The 20,698-nt window shown below is 35.3% G+C and overlaps 1 protein-coding gene across 2 annotated transcripts; it reads left to right on the forward strand.

Annotated features, from left to right (window-relative positions):
• Positions 1-1,571: 1,571 nt before the first annotated feature.
• LOC131062451 (transmembrane 9 superfamily member 2-like) lies at positions 1,572-15,355 on the forward strand. 2 transcript variants are annotated; one of them, XM_059209694.1, is made up of 7 exons: positions 1,572-1,993; positions 2,704-2,744; positions 2,845-3,430; positions 3,595-3,732; positions 3,856-4,012; positions 4,114-4,598; positions 14,890-15,355. In XM_059209694.1, the coding sequence occupies exons 1-7, from the start codon at positions 1,842-1,844 to the stop codon at positions 15,107-15,109; spliced, it is 1,779 nt and encodes a 592-aa protein (XP_059065677.1). In that variant the 5' UTR covers positions 1,572-1,841; the 3' UTR covers positions 15,110-15,355. The 2 variants fall into 2 exon arrangements, with proteins under 2 accessions (XP_059065677.1, XP_059065678.1); XM_059209695.1 differs by having other exon boundaries at positions 3,595-3,684.
• The last annotated feature ends 5,343 nt before the right edge of the window (positions 15,356-20,698 follow it).

The raw sequence follows: 20,698 nt of genomic DNA on the forward strand, positions 1-20,698 counted from the left end.
CTCAAAAGAGCTCTATATAATCTCAAACAAAAAGATCCTTAATTTGTCATTAATAAAATCAAACTCAATCATTCCTAGATATAGGATTTTTTTAGTTTGTAGGGCAATTTTAAAGCTTCACCAATAAATAGACTTGATGCTTTCCTATAAGCATATGAGGCTTCCTTCATACATAGACTTCAGGCACTCAAACATATTGATCAACATCACTTTTCTCTCCCACTAATATATTTAATTGTTTAAGACGAAACTATCAATAATTTTTTTTATATTTACTATTTAAGTCCATCTCTATCTCCATCTTCCTCTCTATCTCTCTCCCCTATTTCTATCTCTATAACTATCCTTGTATGTCTCTCTCCTCCACCTCCACCTCCACCTCCACCTTCCCACCCCACCCCCCCCTCCCTCCCCCCCTTCACTCTCTCACTCTCTCTTTATTACTTATCTCTGTCACCATTTGTCTTTCTATTTCTCTACCCCGCCTATCTTATTGTCTCCCTTCTTTTATCTCCATTTCTCCCTCTCCCTCTTCCTCTCTCTATCCATCACTCCCTCTCTTATTGTCTCTCTCTTTCTATCTCTATCTCCCTATCTCTCCCCCAATATTTATATCTCATTATCTCTACCTCTCTCTCTTATTCAACCCATCTCTCCTACTCTATCTCTCACTACCTCTTTCTCTCTCTATCTCTAATCTATTTCTCCATCCTTCTCCATATCTCTATATCACTCTTTGTCTATATATCTCCCTCTCTATCTCTATATATTGTGTTATCTCCCTCTTTTCCCTCTCCCCTTCTCTTCCCATCTTTTATCTCTCCTTCTTCCTCCTCTACCTATATTTCTCCCTCTATCGCATCTCTCAATCTCTCCACATCTACCCCTCCCTCGCTCCCTCCCTATCCCCCATCCATCTCTCTATCTCTACCTCTATCTTCCTCTTTTTCTTTCCCTTTCTCTATATCCCCCAATCATTATCCATCTCTCCCGGTATCCATCTCTCTATATGTGTCTCTACTTATCTTTATTTATTTGTCTCTTTATCTATCTCTTTGTCTCTATATCCCTCTTCCCCTCTATATCTCCTTATATCTCTATCTCCACATCTCTCTCTCACACACTCTCTCCCCACTTCTCTCACCCTCTTCCTATTGCAAACAATACATGGGTTTGTCAGTAAGTGATTTTGATTATCTTCCTAATAAATAAGTTCTATTTCAATTGTATTTGGATCCTTATAGGTGGATTCAAAATATCAATTGCTAAGTGGCCTACAAATTGACCTCATGTACTACAAAAATATATGCAAAAAATAGACATTTTCCCTCACCAACCTTCCACATATCTTTTATCAGCGTACCCATTGCACACCAAGGTACGATTGCTATTAAATATTGACAATCATTAAAATTTGATCTCTAACAAACTTATTAATCATTAGGATGACAATAAGCTTATTAGTCACTCAACTTCAACACTCTTTATCAATGGCATTCAATAATTTGAATGCTCATTTTAAAAAACAAATATATTTTTTATTTTTAAATTAATTAATAAATAGGTATATTTCTGTTCTCTGCATAGACAATTCGCATTTCGCTCTGGGCAACTCACAAATTTACAGTCAAAGTCGTTGCTACCAGCTGATATGTCTACTGCTAGTCAAGTTGACCCTGTGGAAGCTACCCCAGAAACTGCCCACAAATGTTTTGGAGTATTAACAAGGAGTATGTTGGCTGGCAGACTGTTAGCGCCCAAGCTCAGGATTTGTTGGGTTTTTGCTCCAAGCTCAGGGTTTGTAGGGTTTTTATGGTTACATACTGTTAGCGCTGAAAATCATGGCGGGTAGCGTGGATAAGTTGACGGCGATTTGGACGGTAGTTATGGCAGTCATAAACGGAGTAAATCGTGGCGCCTCAGATCACAAATACAGCACGGGAGATCTGGTGCCATTATTTGCGAACAAAGTCGGCCCCTTCAATAATCCCACGTAATCTCTCTTTCCAGAATTGAACAGTCATTCACTTGTGTGTTGGCGTTTGAATGAATTTATCTTGGATTGCATGTTTTTGTAATTGAAATTGGTGAGAATTTCAGCATTAGGGTTAGAAATAATTCTAAATTCTATTAATAAATTTGGGGATAAATTTACCATCTAAATATATTTTTTATCTTCTTCTTTGCTAGGATTTATTTGTTAAATTTATCTTTAGATTTTTAAAAGAGTATAATTTGATAATTGTAACAGATTTCAAGAGATCATTTTGTAGACATCTATTCTGTTTTAACTAAAAACGGTAGAAATAAGCATATGAAGAATGATATCTCTCAACATTGTTCTTGTTCTTTGATATTTTCTTAAACACATTTCATTCTTTGTTACCACTGTAATTGTCCCTCTTAATATAAAAAAATAAACAAATTAAATCTAAAATATTTGATGAATTTCTGCCCCACTGTAATTGTCCCCCCTTAATATAAAATAATAAACAAATGAAATGTAAAATATTTGATGAATTTCTGCCCCAAATGATTATGTTGTACGGCTGCATTGAACCCTGCTGTAAGAGATTCAGCGATTTGTGTGTCTTAATGCCAAGAACAGAAGGAAGTGCCACGCTGTGATTTGAAGTTAAAGATTTTGTTTCTATAGTAGCATTCCCTGTGTCTAATATACAATTTTTTTCATTTGGTCTGCAGTGAAACATATCAATATTTTGATTTGCCATTCTGTGCTCCAGGTTTGGACCATTTCTGCACACTTCATCTTGCTTAGTGTTGTAGTTTGTTAACAGCTCTGTATTTGACTTGGCGTGTCTATTTACAATTTGTATGTTATAGATAAAGTCAAGGAGAAGAGACAAGACCTTGGAGAGATGCTGAACGGTGATAAGATGGTGGAAGCTCTGTACAAGTTGGAATTTCGGGTAAACAAAGATTCTCAACTCCTTTGCAGGAAGAAACTCACAAAAGAGGATTCGGAAAGGTTTAGGGAACCTATCAAAAATTCTTATTATTTTCAGATGTACTATGATGATCTGCCCATCTGGGGCTTTATTGGAAATTTTCAGAAAGAAAACAAGGCACGTCCAAATGGCACTACATATTTACTGTATACGCATATAGGCTTTCACATTTTCTACAACAATGACCGTGTCATAGAAATAAATGTTCGCACAGATCCAAGATTCTCAGTTGACATTACTGAGGACAGGGAAATTGAAGCTGATTTCATGTACTCTGTTAAGTGGGTGGAGACTAAAGTTCCTTTTGAATGGCGAATGGATAAATATGAAAAGTCATTAGTTTTGCCCCATCATATCAAAGCCCACTCGTTCTCCATTACCACTTCTTGTGTAACAGTTCTACTTCTGACTGGGATTCTTGCTTCTATTTACATATATGTTCTCAAGAACGACTTTGTCAAGTAAGAAAGCATAATTTGATTAGGAATTTGCTTGTGCAATGTGCAGATAATCTCATGCCACGATTCAATGAAATTGAATTGAGTGTAACATTCGCTTGGTTAGAAACTAATCCTAAAGTGAGTTTTTGAATTGTCTGTCAATCTACTCTTTTTTTGCTATGAAGGTATTCTCATGATGTGGAGTCTACTGACGACCAAAGCGAAACAGGATGGAAGTACATTCATGGAGATGTCTTCAGATATCCTCGACACAGGTCTCTGTTTTGTGCTGTTCTTGGATCTGGGACTCAGCTTTTTGCTCTGTGAGTATATAAAAGCTCCATGAGTATGATACAGAACAGTATTCCAGGGTTTTTCCCCAAAATAATAAATTCACAGTCTTCTTACGTTTATATGATTTGTGTTTCTTAATGTGCTGATTACAGTGTCATCTTCGTCTTCATGCTCGCACTAGTGGGTGCTTTTTATCCCTACAGCAGGGGAACTCTACATACAGCCCTTTTGGTTATATATGCCCTTACATCTGGCATTGCAGGCTACACCTCTGCTTCTTTTTATACTCAACTTGGGGGATCAAACTGGGTATGTTTTTTCCTTTTTCTTCATTTTTTAAGTATAAATTTGCACCAGTCCAATAAATTGGACATAATAGAATAAAACTTGATTTTTTAAATCTATTTCAGGTAAGGAATCAGTTGTTGACGGGCTGCCTATTTTGTGGGCCTCTGTTTTTAACCTTTTGCTTCCTAAATACTGTCGCAATGGCTTACAAAGCAAGTGTTGCACTACCCTTGGACACAATCATAATCCTCCTTCTCATCTGGACAATTATTGCATTCCCCTTGTTTGTGTTGGGTTGTATTGTTGGAAAAAACAGCAAGACTGAGTTTGAAGCTCCTTGCCGCACCACAAAATGCCCTAGAAAGATTCCTCCTTTGCCATTTTATAGAGGGACTATCTCTCAAATGGCCATGGCAGGATTTTTGCCGTTTGGTGTAATCTACTTCGAGCTTCCCTATATATTCGTAAGTGTATGGGGTCACAAAATCTACACGTTATACAGCATCCTCTTCATTATTTTCATCATCCTTATCATTGTGACAGCCTTAGTTATCATTGCATTCACCTACTTACAGCTAGCAGTTGAGGATCATGAATGGTGGTGGAGGTATGTGGGTGCTTCTCTCTTCAGTTCAATTTGTTTTCCATTCTATAACTGATTGCTTTGTGACGAGGTTGTCTTTTGATTGGATTTTAGTTGGATATTTCATATTTGTTTGTTAGAGCTTTAATGTTTATGTTTCATAAATAAAAAATTATATAGATGTTATGTATCCATTTTTTTTTTAAGAGTTGCAATAGTTCTATTTGTTACAAAGAAATGGTTTGTATTAATTAGATGGATGATATACATTCATTTTGTAAGTTGTGAATCTGTTCAGATTTACAAATGGTCGATAAGATTGGGATTAAGAGATTAACGTTAGGAAATTATAATGTTGATTAAATAATTTCTTTCATAATTTTATGAGAGAAAAGCATACATACAAGTTTACAGAATAATCATAATGTAAAGATTAAATACATTATGAAACATTATAATACACTTTCAAAGTCCATATAAATACTTCTAAAATGTCAAGATCCTTTAATACAACCTTCATGTGTCCAAACATATAACCACACATTTCATGCCATGCTTCACATAATCACTCAACAAAAGAGCTCAATAAAATGGTAACCAAGTCAAAAAAAAAAAAAAACCAACCCCACCACTAAACATGTGTTTGCTTTTATATATTGAAGCTCGTAGAAAACAATGGAGTGGTAAAGGTAAAACCGTGAGTGCACAAAACTATTGACTCCAACATTTACCTTTTGGTAATAAGTTTTTATAATATTAAATATTTTTTCAATCTGCCATCCACATAAAAAATCTAACTAATGTCACCTACAACTTTACAAGTGGACCCAAATAAATATTTAATGTGGCTAAACACATCCTTAAAAAATACACCACAAGTAAATATTTATTCTAGACAATTATCTTTCTTTTGCAAAGTGCACAACATTTTTTCAACAATTAGATGGACTAAATTTGGTAGAAAGATTGAAAATGCTTTCTAAATATTCCTTTAGAAAATCACCACTGATTCAAAACCTCAATGGTGGGAGGAATTTTCAATTCACTACTATTCAATAGTAGCATAAATTTACCATTTTGGAACCCAAGCTTTCATATTTTTCTTGGTGTCTCCTTTACTAGAGTCTCTTTATTGGATCTCCTTTGGTCCAACTAGATATTTATTCCCTACCAATTTTTTTGTAGACATCTAGAAACTCTTGAGAACCACGTTTTATTTTACCTTTAAGTTCAAGATGTCTAGAATTCTATCCACTACTATTGAATAGTAGCATAGGTTTAGCATTTTGGAACCCAAGCTTCCATATTTTCCTTGGTTTCTCCTTTACTAGAGTCTCTTTATCAAATCTCATTTGGTCAAACTAGATATTGAATTCCCTACAATTTTTGGTAGACATTTAGAAATTGTCGAGAAACATTTTTAGTTTTACCTAAAGATGTCTAGAACTAGATTCATGATTTCTCCAAGCCTTTTTGGCCTAAGGTTTTTCCCTAACAATTTATTATTATAGGTGGAACTTTCAATCCACTACAACTCAATGGTATCATAGCTTTACCATTTTGGAACCCAAGTTTGCATATTTTTCTTGGTGTCTCCTTTACTAGAGTCTCTTTATTGGATCTCATTTGGTCCAACTAGATATGTAACCCCTACAAATTTTTTTGCAGACATCTAGAAACTCTCAAGAATAATTTTTTGTTTTACCTTTAAGTTCAAGATGTCTAGAACTAAATTTATTATTTGTTCAAGCCTTTTTGGCCTAGGGTTTTCCCATTACACTTGATTATTGTAAGTTACTTGACTATAATGTCAATAAATGCTACTCAAGTTTAGCATGCTTGTAGAGTGGAGATTCTATTTAGTATATGGCAAAATATCGAGATAGCTTTGTTTTCAAGAACTTGTGTAGATTAATATTTTTTGATATATTTTAAAGCCATGATATGTTTCAATGTTTACTTCAAATTGAGGAGCGTTTACCTCAAATTGAGGAGCAAGCCTATAAAGTTGTACTAGAGATTGCCCACTTGCAAACTCTTATGAAACATTAGGTAAATGCTTTGTATATTGTTGCACATTTGTCAACCTCTCCCAAGAGAGGTCCTTTTCCTCCTAAGGGCATGTGCATACATAGGTGTAACCATATTATTTGTTCTAGGCACCACTCTTATTGCTATGTGTTAGTTCATGTAGACATGTCCAAACTATATTGCTTTTCAACCTCGTGATAGAAGCACTTCTAGGTGGCTAGACAGTGACAAGTACTATTGGTTGGCTTTAGCTATCCTATTCGTATTGCTACTACTAATAAAAAATAGATAACCAAAGAGGATGATGGCATCATTACAAGTTGGGAGCCAAATCCCCGTAGACGAGGACCTCCCAAATGTTTGGAATAATCCCTCTAATAGAGACTTACCTCCTCCTTCCACTCAAATTGCACTAGTTGCTTGGCAATTTGATCGCTTTTGTATATTTTGTATAAGATTTCTCACGTGGAATTTTTGAATGTGATGTCATTCCACCCATTTTTTTAAACTAATGTATATTTTATATTTTGTCTTTTCTTTAACTAATATAGAAGTACACTATTCATTAAAAATATTAAAGAGGTACAATAGTTTCATTTTCATTTACATATGGTGCTACAATGAAATGGTCCATACAGATTAGGAGAAGGATGCACATCAATTTTTTATGCCACAACACTTGTTGGACATGAAAATTATGTAGGTCTTGCATATCCAAAAATATTGAAGAACTATAATAGTTTCATTTTCTTGGGTTACAATTTACCAATTTCACTCTATTCAACATAATATGAACTTGAAGTGAGATTTTTTAGGCTCGTGCCTAACAAACACCTTCTCAATAACAAGTGGGACCTACTTAACTAAATATATTTCTAATTATATATTCCCAAGTAGGCTTCAATTTTCAACCTTATAATAGAGAATATGAGTAAATTGGACTTTGCCACATTGTGCACACCCATAAAGCTACAGTAAATAAATGATTATTCTAAATGTAGTGTAAAAGAGATATGTTTCCTTATTTTTTTTTTACATTCCATCTCTTTGTTTCTACATATTAAACCATTGCGATAAATATTAGTATATGTAAATTGTTATTATGTAAGTTGATGCTCTAACTTCATCATTTTCTTCATGTGTGCAAAGGTTTATTGCATGTGATTAACATAATCAAGTATTATGTTTACATTATAAGTAATTATTACATGATTCAAGTTGTATAGTTACTTATTTCCTCTAATACACTCTAAATTAGAAGTTAAATGTTGGAAAGAAACTAGCCCCTAGGAAGTGAAAATCTTGCATCTAAAGGGCTCAAGACTCAATAAAAAGTCTACTATTTTCTTTCCATTAAGAGTTAATAAGTACTTTGAGGAAATGGGTTACTTGAAATCAACCAATGACAATTAGTGTTTGTGTTACATTCCTAAATGAGACGAATTGTTTCCAAAGCAATGTTGTAACCCTAGGACAACATAACTCATAGGTCCAAAATAATTTAATCAAAGTTGAAAGAATAAAATCAAATTATGAAAGCAAAAAACATTGAAATTTGTTCAAGAAAACCGCCAAGTTCTATAAAATTATAGTAAACCTTGTATATAAAAAATCGGACACTTTATCCAAGTTCGAAAATCTAAAAAATATTGAAATTGCTACAAGTCCAATATCTAAAAACTAGAAAATCTAAGTTCAATCGTATATTTATTTTAGTTTGGTAATCAAGAAAGACTATAGTCATAACTCTACTAGAAATTGAATGTTCACAGTACATATCAAATTGTAGATCATTTCCAAGAATGTATGGATACAAACTTGACCCAAATATCCAAGGCAATGTTGAATGCAACCTTTGTCCAAAATAATTATTGAATTTGTCTTTATCTTCCATCTAAACACAATATGAAACATTGAGGCCTATCAACCCTTTTACAATCAGGCATCCCATAATGGGTTGTCCACTCCATGTGTAGGATAACTACTAATAACTTACACATTGAATTATTACCAAACATCTTAGATACATTGGATCTACACACAACATAAAACAATCTACTACTTGAACACCAAATTTGTATCTTGCATACCTTTAAGGGTGATGTGGAGGTTATGAATTTCTCAACACCGATTATAAGGAGGATGGAACCTACTGAAACTTTCAGAGACACTTATTAATGAGCTATAGATTTGTAAGGGTGTGCAGGGAAGGTTATTTTATTTAGTGTCAAGCATAAAAAAATTAGAGACTCGTTTTTAACATTTATTTCTATGCCACATATTCTAAGGAAAATGATATCCGGTAATAAGGAAAACAAAAAATTGAATCCTCAAATTGCAATGTTGTAAATATTATATTTTTTAATAAATATAATAATAGTTTGTTTACAAAGATATAAGTGCCTTTTTTTATAATATTGTTTCTAAAAAGATTATGGTGCTAAAACAACATATTTATTTTGTTTGGTTGAAATCTCTTTTTGGTTTTTATTCTATTAAAGATGGTTACAATTCTCTGATTGCTAAAGAGAATGGAGAAAGTTGGCCTTCTAGGCTTTGTTGGGGAACACTTGCCTACCTAAAGCATGTGCTTTTTCTTGGTTGTCTATTCAAGACAAAATTCTATTTGGCATGAGACTCGATAGATTGGGGATCTCCACCCTTTTCCTTTGTGTATTGTGTGGATAGTGCTATGATTGTACAAATCATTTGCTTCTCCATTGCACTTTTGTTCAACACTATTGGTCACAGCCCAATTCCAAAACTTGATTGGTATTCACCTTTGCATTTTTCTATTTTAAAGCAATTTCAATGCTAGCTAGCTCTCTACAACACTTCTACTTTTGCATGTATCTAGGAGTTAAGCACGTCCATTCTTATTGAGAACGTTTGGCTTGAAATAAATAGTAGACTATTTAAAAAACATGTGTCTCCTATTATGGTAGTTTTACAAAAGATTGAGAAATCTATATCGAAAGTCACAATGAGTCATGTTAGAATATTGCAACAAAAAAATCATTTTCACCTCGTGGGATGCATAAGACAATTCCATACACCCTTAGCAGAATGGAGTTGCAGAAAGGTTGAACAAGACATTGGGGGAGAGGGCTAGGAGTATGCTTAGTGGTGCTGACCTCGAACAAATTTTTTGTGCTGAAGCTATAGCCATTACTTGCTATCTAGTAAACAAATTTCCTACATCATCACTTGTTGATAAGACACTTATGGAGGTGTGGTCAGGAAAGAAGCCCTCAATGAGACATCTCAGAGTATTTGGTTGTGAAATTTATGCTCATGTTCCGAGTGGAAAGAGATCTAAGTTGGAGAACAAGGAAATGAAGTGTATTTGTATTGGCTATGGTGTCGGTGTAAAAGGGTACAAGGTTTGGGATCCAGTGACAGAGAAGGTTCTCTATGGCAGGAGTGTTATTGTTAGAGAGATGAAACCCTCCACTATTGAGTTAAAACTAGAGAAAGAGGAGAAATAGAATAAGGAGGTAGTTCATATTTCTTCTACCCTTGAGAAAGAAGAAGTATGAGCTCCTATGGACGTGATGATGAGGAGAGCTCTAGCGGCTTTGAAAGTTCAAAAGAAGATGAAGAACCTCAACCTTAGTATTTGAGGAGGTCTACTCGTGATAGGGATAAACTTGATAGATATGATTATTCACTAGAAAGGTTTGGATATTCATTGTTAGATTCCAGTTGTATTTTTGCTTTGATTGCTAACATTGATGAGCCTAGGGATGTTAGAGAGGCAATGGGTATGCATGATGCAGATTCTTGGATGGAAGCCATGAATGATGAGATGACATCTTTGAAGAAGAACAATACTTGGGATCTAATAACTTTTCCTAAAGGATGTAAGCCCATGGGATGCAAATGGGTGTTCAAGAAAAAGTTAGGTCCTAATGGTAGTGTTGAGAAGTATGAAGCACAACTAGTCACAAAGGGGTATTCCTAGGTCAAGGGAATGGATTATGGTGATATTTTTTCCCTTGTTGCAAAGCTGAAATACATTTGGTTCTTGTTATCTCTTGCTACAATTCATGATTGGGAAATTGAGAAAATGGATGTGAAGGCAACATTCCTTCATGGTGATTTGGAGGAAGAGATTTATATGTCACCACCAAAACATTTCATAGTGAAAGGTAAATAAAATCTAGTTTGAAAGTTGAAAAAGTCTTTGAATGGTTTGAAACAATCTCCTAGGATGTGGTACCAAAAGTTTGATACCCTTGTGTTGAGTTTGGGAGGCAACATTCCTTCATGGTGATTTCGAAGAAGAGGTTTATATGTCACATCCAAAGCATTTCATAGTGAAAGGTAAATAAAATCTAGTTTGCAAGTTGAAAAAGTCTTTGTATGGTTTGAAACAATCTCCTAAGATGTGGTACCAAAATTTTGATACCTATGTGTTGAGTTTGAGAGGCAACATTCCTTCATGGTGTTTTGGAGGAAGAGATTTATATGTCACAACTAGAGCATTCTATAGTGGAAGGTAAAGAAAATATAGTTTGCAAGTTGAAAAAGTCTTTGTATGGTTTGAAACAATCTCCTAGGATGTGGTATCAAAATTTTGATACCTATGTGTTGAGTTTGGGATTTTAGAGGTCTAAATCCAATCATTGTGTTTACTTCAAAATTGACAATGGTTGCATTCTCATTATTGCATTATATGTGGATGATATGTTACTATTTGCGAATTGATATTTGATTTCTGACTTGAAGTCTCAGTTGTCAACACAGCTTGAGATGAAATATTCAGGTGCAACTAGGTACATTAAAGGGATGGAGATTAGAAGAGACAAATCAAACAGAAAAATTTGGTTAAGCCAGAGTAAGTATGTGAATTTGATGTTGGAGAGATTTAGCATGACAACTTGTAGATCTATGATAGTTGGTGTTACATTGGGAACAAAATTATCTATGGAAGATTGTCCAAAATATCCTTCTGAAGTGGAGGACATGACCAATGTACCATATGTGAGTGTAGTTGGTAGTCTCATGTATGATATGGTCTATACAAGACCAAACATTGCCCAAGCAGTAAGAGTCTGAAGTTAATATATGGCTAATTCTAGATGGGTGCATTAGATGTAGTGAAGAGAGTGTTCAGATACTTAATGGGTACTTCTAAGTATTTCTTGTGCTATCATAGTGATCCTACTAGACCTTGACATTCTATAAGTATTCGTGGATATGTGGATTAGATTGGGCAGGTGACATTGACATTAGAGGATCCACCAATGATTATGTCTTTACTATGAATGTTGGTACTATTAGTTGGATGAGTAAGTGACAAGTTGTAGTCCCTTTGTCTACGACAGAAGTAGAGTATATGGAAGTTACACATGCTTGTAGGGAAGCCATTTGGCTTAAACGGTTGTGTTCGGATGTTGGGTTTGATGGAAGATTGATTACTATATGTTGTAACAGTCAAAGTGCGTTTTTCTTAGCAAAGAATCCAACTTTCCATGCTAGAACGAAGCACATTGATGTTCAGTTTCATTTTGTTCGAGATATGGTAGAGGATGGGAAGGTAAATTGGTGAAGATTGACACTTGATGAATGTTGCAGATGCATTGATGAAACTAGTGAGCATAGAAAAGTTCAAATGGTGTTGCAGTTCTGTGGGTTTGTCGACCCCCTATAGTTGATCTATAGGCTATTTGAAAGGCCTTTGACAAGTGAGAGAATGTTGGGATTAAGGTGTTTCAACCATTGCAAATCCTAAGATTGATTCGGTTATATTTTTTTTATTTTTTTATTGCCTACAAATGTCTAGTCATCCAGTGGGACCCACAGGCTTGGTGGCATCGTACTTGGCGATGATTTTATAATACATATGATGCACATGTGTAGGTAGGTATCCCACTTTGAGGATTTTAACAAGTGTCGTGTTATGACAAATTCTATGACGAATTTTATAAGTGGTAGGAGATACCTTAAGCATTGATAAAGTGGGTGCCCAAGTTCTTTATGACAAGTTGTAAGAGAATAAGCTAATAATAGTCATTTATGACGTATTCTCTTACAACTATAAGTTTTGTAAGTTATGACAACTATAAGATGCATAAGAGCATTTATCATAGCACCAAATAGTAAATTTTGGGTACCCAACTTAGAAGGTTTGAATGAGGAGTCATTTGGAGGTGTAAATGTGTCATTTGCATGCTTTTGTGTGGTCGAAAAAATAGGGCCAAATGCTTTGCACGACCCCATCTTGTAACTTCATCTAGAAGCTTCCTCTTGAGTTGTATTTTTCTATAAAAGGTAGCCTTGGAGAGTATTAGTCATGTTATGTTTGCAGGTGAAGTGTTATGTTGCCAGAATTAATCCAAATTGTGGGTTGTAGTTGTAGACTCTTGCTGAAGAAGCTAAGTGTTGATATTGTATTGTAAGAGTTTGATTATTGGAATACAAAGTATTGTTCTTTTGGAGAGTGGGGTTATTCACCTAAAAGGGTTTTCCCCATGATATTTCTTTTTTTCATTGTGTTTATCTTTATGCATGTTTATTATCTACTTGTAAATGTGTTTCCAATTTTGTAATAGAAGATTTGTAAAGAGAATGTGCACTATCTCCCCCACTAGATTAGTGTTAGGAAGTGTTTTCTGCACCTTAGCTTCCTTTCATTATTCACTCTCTCTAAATTGGAATTTGTCTCAATTCAGTTTGTTTGGCCACATGATTGTCACCAACTGGGGGCTTTATGGAGAATTATGATCTAGTTTCTAGTACGACTTGTGTTGAGTTGTTTGTTCTTCGAGTCAGATTGATTTGTGACACTTTGCAATCCTTGCTTTAACTTTGACCAATTGTTCTCGAGGCTATTATGGAGAATGCTACAGACAAATTGATAGCCTTGCATCTTCTCCTCAACCATTGTATGCCCATTTCTATCACCTCGATATCTTCAACTTTGGCTTCAGGTGCTCCATGCTCAAGTAATCGCTCTTTGCCTTTGGTGGTTTTGGGTTCCAATGGTTGTGTTTTCTTCTAGTCTTCGAGAGAACCTTCTTGAAATGATGGTGGAATGATGTCCATACTCTACATTTTTGCTAATACTCTACATATTGGTTGAATGTTTTATATAGTTTATATCATCTCCTTGTATTTGGTAGCTTTTGATGTTTGATGAGTTATTTTTTGGATGGGTTCATATAATGGGTTGAGGGTTTTTTTGGTTCTCATAAATAGATGTCTTTACGCCACCCAAGTGTCAAAAGTCTAATGTAATGGGGATTGGCAACCTTGTACGAATCTTTATGCTATTTAATATATCAATGACTTGTCACCTTTTATTCAAAAAAAAAGTCATGTTTATTTTATGAATTCGTATAATATTTGTTTATACCTTTTTTTTTGTTGAGTTCCACATTTTAGTCAATATTGTGGGGGGATAATAAAAGATTCGAAAGCTATTTAGAGTTTACTTATTTAAATTTAAGAGCATTTGATATTTTCTTTTATAATGGTGAAATTATATAGTTTAGAGATTGAAAATAAGTTGGAAAAAATTGGGGGTCTAAAGTTATACAACCGCTATATAATAAAAAAACGATGTCATATAATTGTACACATTTCCTTTCCTTCTTGGTTACATTTCTTTCTAAAGTTTAACTCCAACATTTTTCTTATTGACACAAATAAATAATTGATAACTTTTTTAATTATATGATTAAAAATATAATTTAAACTAATCGATCAAAATAAGCAAAATTCTGAAACCATTGACTCTAAAAAAACTTCTAAAATTATAAGACATTAATTGTATATAAAAGCTCCCCCCAGAAATTATTAAACAAATTAATCTAAACAATTGTGTAAAGCTATGCCCCAACTGAATGGTAATGATAACACAAAAGATTGTGATATTAGAAGTAAAATATTAGAGAGTGAAATGCAAAAAGGATAAGAATGTCTTTTCTACCTAGTTGAACCTTATAAAGCACCACATGGTAATGTTTTTCAAATTCAAATTTTACAAAACCCAATACAATGTATTCAAGTTATTGTTTACAAGTGTATTGTGCACAATATTGTCATGCATCTATCTATGGTGACTTAGATAATTAATTTTCGACATTTTGTAGTATATTTGTTTCATAAACTTGTTGTAAATCGAGAATTTATGTATTTGAAAGGAATACTTAGATTGTCAAATAGTTATACCAATCATATTTTTTAATTTGACGTTGATTATGTTTTTCTATTTCTTGTCATAATGATTACAAATTAATTAAAATCTATTGATATATTTTATATGATTTTGTTGTAGATCTATGTTATGTGGAGGATCAACTGGTGTTTATATCTTTGGGTATTCCTTATACTATTATTTTACACGGTCAGATTTGACAGGATTAATGCAAACCTCTTTTTTCTTTGGTTATAATGCTTGCATATGCTATGGGTTTTTCTTGATGCTCGGAACAGTGGGATTTCGTGCCTCTTTATTGTTTGTTCGCCACATATATCATTCAATTAAGTGCGATTAATTTTCTGCCTCAAAGAATATAATTACTATCTTTTCCATAGACTTTTGTCTTAGCCTTTGTTTAGAGCATTTTGGGTCATCTTCTTGTTATAAAATATTTTGTAGATGTAACATTGAAATTTGGTGGGTAGCTCCTCATTAAATAATTTATCCAAACATCACACACCATGCGAGTGATGGCCATGGTAACATTTGAATACATGAATTCTTATAAATCAATAGAGATCACTTTCAAACATTTATGTAATGGATTCAACAACTATTGTACTTACCTCAAGATTATAACCCAAGGTGTTTTTTTTAGTAGATTGCTATAGAAAGGCCATCATAAGTTAGTAATAGAACATTTTTACTAGATCTTTATAGCATTAATTTATTAAGTTGGAGCCTAATTCAACCTTGCTTGAGTACTATTATTCAATTATTAACTCAACATTTTGTATATAAATTTCATAATGTCTATAGTTATTTATATTACAACTTAAGTCTTCCTTTCTTTTCCACTATTATTTAAATTATTGATGTCTCTTTCTTATTTTATTAAAAAATATTTGATTTTCTTACTTGATTTACAAAATTACATTCAAAATAAATAGAAGTAAATATATGTCAAGTAATTATTCAAAATGTCTACATATTGCATGCAAATATTTATTTCTAAATAAGAGATTGTGATCTAAAAATAATATATCATCCAAATTATACTCAAATTTAATAAACTATTATCATTTTTTATTGGTAATCTTTTCCATGGGAGCATCTTATTGTCTGTTGATTCAAAAGAAATTTGCATAGCATAGAGATCAAAAGTTTTAGGGGTCTCTCATTTGTATCGAATATATGTTGCCCTTTGTTATTTTTGTGATCCTTTCTATGTGCGGTGGAGAGAACAAGTTTGCATATTGACTTACATAGTAACTGAAAGTATCCATGTTTTTTTCTCACTAAACCATGTCCAAAAAGAATTAGTGCTTGTGTTGAGAACCAATTGTTCACAACATTCACCTAAAAAATGCTCTCTATCCTCCCAAAGGGGAATTCCTTGACTATTGTTGCAATTTACCCTATCATTGATGACCTTTTGTGCTGGAGGGACTAATCCATGAGCCACCACACTCTCCTACATCTTCATCCCCCTCAATTGCACTATATTTGTGAAGAATATTTCATAAGCACACCAATGATGCGGGTGCCCATTTGCCCATTTCATTACACCAATCATTTTGATTATCATAATATTTATCTCCTTCAAACCCACATTGAACACTCTCCTCACTGAGTCTCTTTTTTGTTCATAACTAGATTTGATCTCAAAAATATTTCTCTTCATATCGCACCTAGCCACTCTCAAACCATTCCTTTTAAAATTCTAGCCTTTCCATCGAGAAAGACTCATTCCATCATCCAGACAAGTAGAACCCCAATGAAGATTAACAAACCCTTACCTTGCAATCGTCTTAACTACCAAGCAATCCCAATATCGATAGGGAGTGTGTGTTATGCCTCCAATTTGTTGATTTCATTCTTATGTCATTCTTTCTTCACATGACATCTAGACATCAATATTATCGATGAATCCTTTGCAAAACTTGTCAATTTAAATCCTCCTCTATGCTTGTGACCCTTTCATCAATCAAAATACACTCAAGTCCTTCCCACATGATCAGTTTGTCCTTCAAAACCTTTATGAGGTTTTAACACGACCTCAAGACATCAATATTATCAATGAATCCTTTACAAACTAGTCAACTAACACCCTCTTCTAAGATTGTGAACCTTTCACCAATCAAAATCTACTCAAATCCTTCCCGCATGATCAAATTGTCCTCCAATACCTCTAAGAGACTTTAACACAACCTCTAAACATCAATATTATTGGTGAATCCTTTACAAAACTAGTCAACTGACATTCTCCTCTATACTCATGCTCCTTTCATCAATTAAAATTTACTCGAGTACTTCTCACATGTTCAGATTGTTCTCCAATAACTCTAAGAGGCTTTATTTTACTCTTGCATTGACAAGAACTATTGGAATCATTTGTCATTGTGTCAAAATCTCAAACTATCAATGCTCGATACAAACGCCAGGGTTAACCCAACCAACGAGAGATGGTTAAGCCATGTCACGAGTCCCCAAGGGGGTGTTGACCACCAAGTCAACAATCTCCCTCTTAGTACCAACCAAGCATTCAACACCCACTGAAGGTAGACTCGAACCCGCGACCCAAGGCTCTAATAACAATTGTTGGAATCATTTTCCATTGCGCCAAAAGCTCGAACTATCAACCCTCGATACAAACACTAGATTTAACCCGACCCGTGAGAGGTAGTTAAGCAATGTCATGAGTCCCCAAGGAGGTGTTGACCACCAAGTCAACAAGAAGATTGACCACTTTGTTGGCCTCTCTATACACATGTCTAATTGAGAAGTCATCTGATGTCTCCAAACTTTCACATACTTGTCCACTTAGGATCGGAGTTTTGTTAGACACAATGTACCACTGAGGGTGGTGAATCAGTGGTTCTCAAACTTTTCTAAGTAGTTGTTTTATGAGAGCATACCGGTTACCAGATCTAACACAATGTAAACTTATCGGTTAGTGGGAGGATCTACACAAGAGCAATCACACAAGGAACATCACATAACACCAACATATACGAGGAAAACCCAAGATGGAAAAACCTTGATGAGCAATGTTGCTAGAGACTACTACTCCAATCCAGCCTCACAATGAAAAACACTGTTACAAAGTTTAGGGCACCAACCCAAGGAGTACCAACCCCCGACTTTATGGGCTACAACCCAAAGGAGCTACAACCCCTGTACCAAGCTACAATTTAGTGTTATTAAAGTGAACTTCAAATACAAAAGTAGTTATCTTGTTACAAGTATATCTTGCAACCATTTCAAATACCTTACTTTGTTGGTAAGATACCTTCTCTGCAACACCGACTCACTTCTCTTGCTACTCACACTTGTTGCTTCTTTGTCGGTAAGCCCTACTAGTGCACTTCTTCTTCTCTTCTTCTCTGCAGTATCTCCTCCTTACTATTATGCACTTTATTAGTTCTAAACTCCACTAGTTCACTGTCTGCCTTCTCTCGGCACTCTTTACTTTTTCTCTACCGATATAACCACTACCGGTTCTGCTTCTTCACTCTCCCTCTTGTATCAGATACTCTTTGAGTACTTGGCTGATTTGCTCTCTCATGCAGAAGTAATACTTAGTCACTTCGCAATAGCACAATATATTTCTTCTCTTCAGCAACAACACCTTAATGTCTTTTTGCCTTCATATTTATAGATTGGTTTTCCTGCCAAAAGCTCATTCAAATTATAGGCAGTTAGGGTTTCTTCACCATCCGTGAGGCAAACCAAATCTAATAAGATCTTGTCCAATCTGATCTTCCAGACTGCCAGTCTACAAAAATCTGCCATTTATGGCCTCCTAGATCACGCCTTCCATCTTTTGCGATCTTCTTTTTACCCTATCCGCTGGTCTCTTGGCCAAACACTAGGATTTGGTTTTGGTGTTTCCTTCATCTGCCTCGATCTCCTCAATCACTCTTAGTTGGTTCATAGTTGTCCTCCATACCTCGAGCCACAAACCCTTGCAAAAGCTCTGCAACATTTCCTGTGATTTGTGGGACCCTCCATTAATGTCGACCAACCCTGCAACTACCTTGTCGGTGTACATTCCATCTTTATACAAATGCAAGTTAGTCACCTTGACTCCAAGTGGCATCCATGTCTACCATCTGCCAGCTTGGCATTGCATGTCGGTCCAGATAGGATCACCGACCAAACACTTCTACCGGTTTCTTTTCTTTGTCGGTATACAAAACCTGCCTGTATATCACACTCTATCGGCTAACTCATCATGTCTGCTCTCTGTTGAACTGTTGGTTGAATACCTTGACCAGTCGCCAGACATGTCTTTCTTGAGCATGTCGATCCCACAAGGTGGGAATACATCTGCATCTCCACCTTGCTCATATTACCAATGGACTTATATACCGGTAAACCTTCTTAATGGCATTATGTCATCACCCTTCACCAGACACCATCTTCAGTCGGGCCACATTCCTCTATTTGCATATGCTCAGCCTTGCCTTCTCCCTGATCAACTTTGACCATATCTCTGCCGATTTGTCAAGTTGACAAACCCATCACTTCTTCTTGTGTACTGGCATCTCAACATGCCTTTACATCTTCTTATCTCACAGAGCTATGATGCACACAATGCATAATAGGAGATATGTTCCTCTTATCGGTGGAGTGGCACCTTGTATTCTACGTCATGCAGTGTACTCATGTGACTTCCCTATTTGTGCAACATATCTTCAAACAAGCACATGTGATCAAATGTGAGCATATTCACTGTCAGTCATTGCTTCTCATGATGACTGCATCTTTATTCGGTGGGAGTCCTGCTATCTGCAACCTCATAGCATATTGATGACCTGATCATCCTTCTCCTCCTGTGTTGATGTGATTTTGGTAGCATTCCACCTCTTCATCACACACCAATCGCTCAAGCACCTTGCCCATCCTATTTGTGCACTAGTCATGACCGTTGTTTGTTGTCAACCACTCACTTGGTTGATCTAACTCCTCTTATGTCAATATATCATGTACCAGTTGACATCCTTTCCCTATTGGTGATACACTGTACTAGGATGATCACCTTACCATCTCTTCCACTTAAGTCAGGACTAACTTGTGTACCGGTAACACTAGTGGTCAGCCATCTGATGACACTTTCTGCCTTACCTTACCAATGTTCTGCAACACAAGGTGATATCCAAGATATCACATCCTGTACTCCTCCATAGCAGTGTTGCACATGCATCTCTTCTACCGGTAGTCATCCCATACCGATTGGCATGAATGACAACACAATGCCAACAAGTTTCTTGTTGAAAGTTCCTTAATTCTTAACTATATTAAATGCAATTCATAGAATCTTGTTCAATATCAACTTGTCGAATTTTCATCATCTTGTACACCCATAGTCCTCTATCATAGCTTCCATCTCAACTTTGTTATTGGTTGTGACCCTAGTATTTTTGGATAGGACCCAAATTAACTCACCTTTGTCATTTCACACCAAACACCCTACCCTTAACTTGTCAAGTGTTAGAACTATATTTGCAAATGTCCCAGGGTTGGGATTTTTCTTTTGCCTTGGCTTTGAAATGCATTTTAAAATTCCTTTGGCAAGTGTTCTTTTTTCTCAATGACTTGCTTCCTCGGTCACCTATGGCTCAAATTATTCTCTCATGGGTTTTCTGTCGTTCTAAACCGACCCCCTGTCCTACTGTTTTCTTTTCAATTGGTATCTTTGACCCACAATAATCCTTTGTTTATTGTGCCCCTCTTTTTGTTTTAATTTCATGTGCCAAAGTATTCGGCCCCTTCCCCACGATGTCCTAGGGACACAATTTAAGTGCACATGCTACAAGTTGTTTTTAAGTCAGTCTTAGTTGTAATGGCCCTCGACATGCATTGAAATGTTTTACACGCCTTACTGAGCATCCAAGTTCTATTTGACATGTCAGCATGTCCCCCTTCCGAAGTGGTAGCT

Source organism: Cryptomeria japonica, chromosome 8 (genome assembly GCF_030272615.1).
Source record: "Cryptomeria japonica chromosome 8, Sugi_1.0, whole genome shotgun sequence".
NCBI lineage: Eukaryota > Viridiplantae > Streptophyta > Pinopsida > Cupressales > Cupressaceae > Cryptomeria > Cryptomeria japonica.

Excerpts from the sequence above, each read along its gene's own strand:
- LOC131062451 (XM_059209694.1), top strand. The coding sequence starts at position 1,842 with ATGGCGGGTAGCGTGGATAAGTTGACGGCGATTTGGACGGTAGTTATG. Across the intron at positions 3,733-3,855 it reads GGGACTCAGCTTTTTGCTCT|TGTCATCTTCGTCTTCATGC; the intron begins GTGAGTATATAA and ends TGCTGATTACAG. Across the intron at positions 4,013-4,113 it reads AACTTGGGGGATCAAACTGG|GTAAGGAATCAGTTGTTGAC; the intron begins GTATGTTTTTTC and ends AATCTATTTCAG.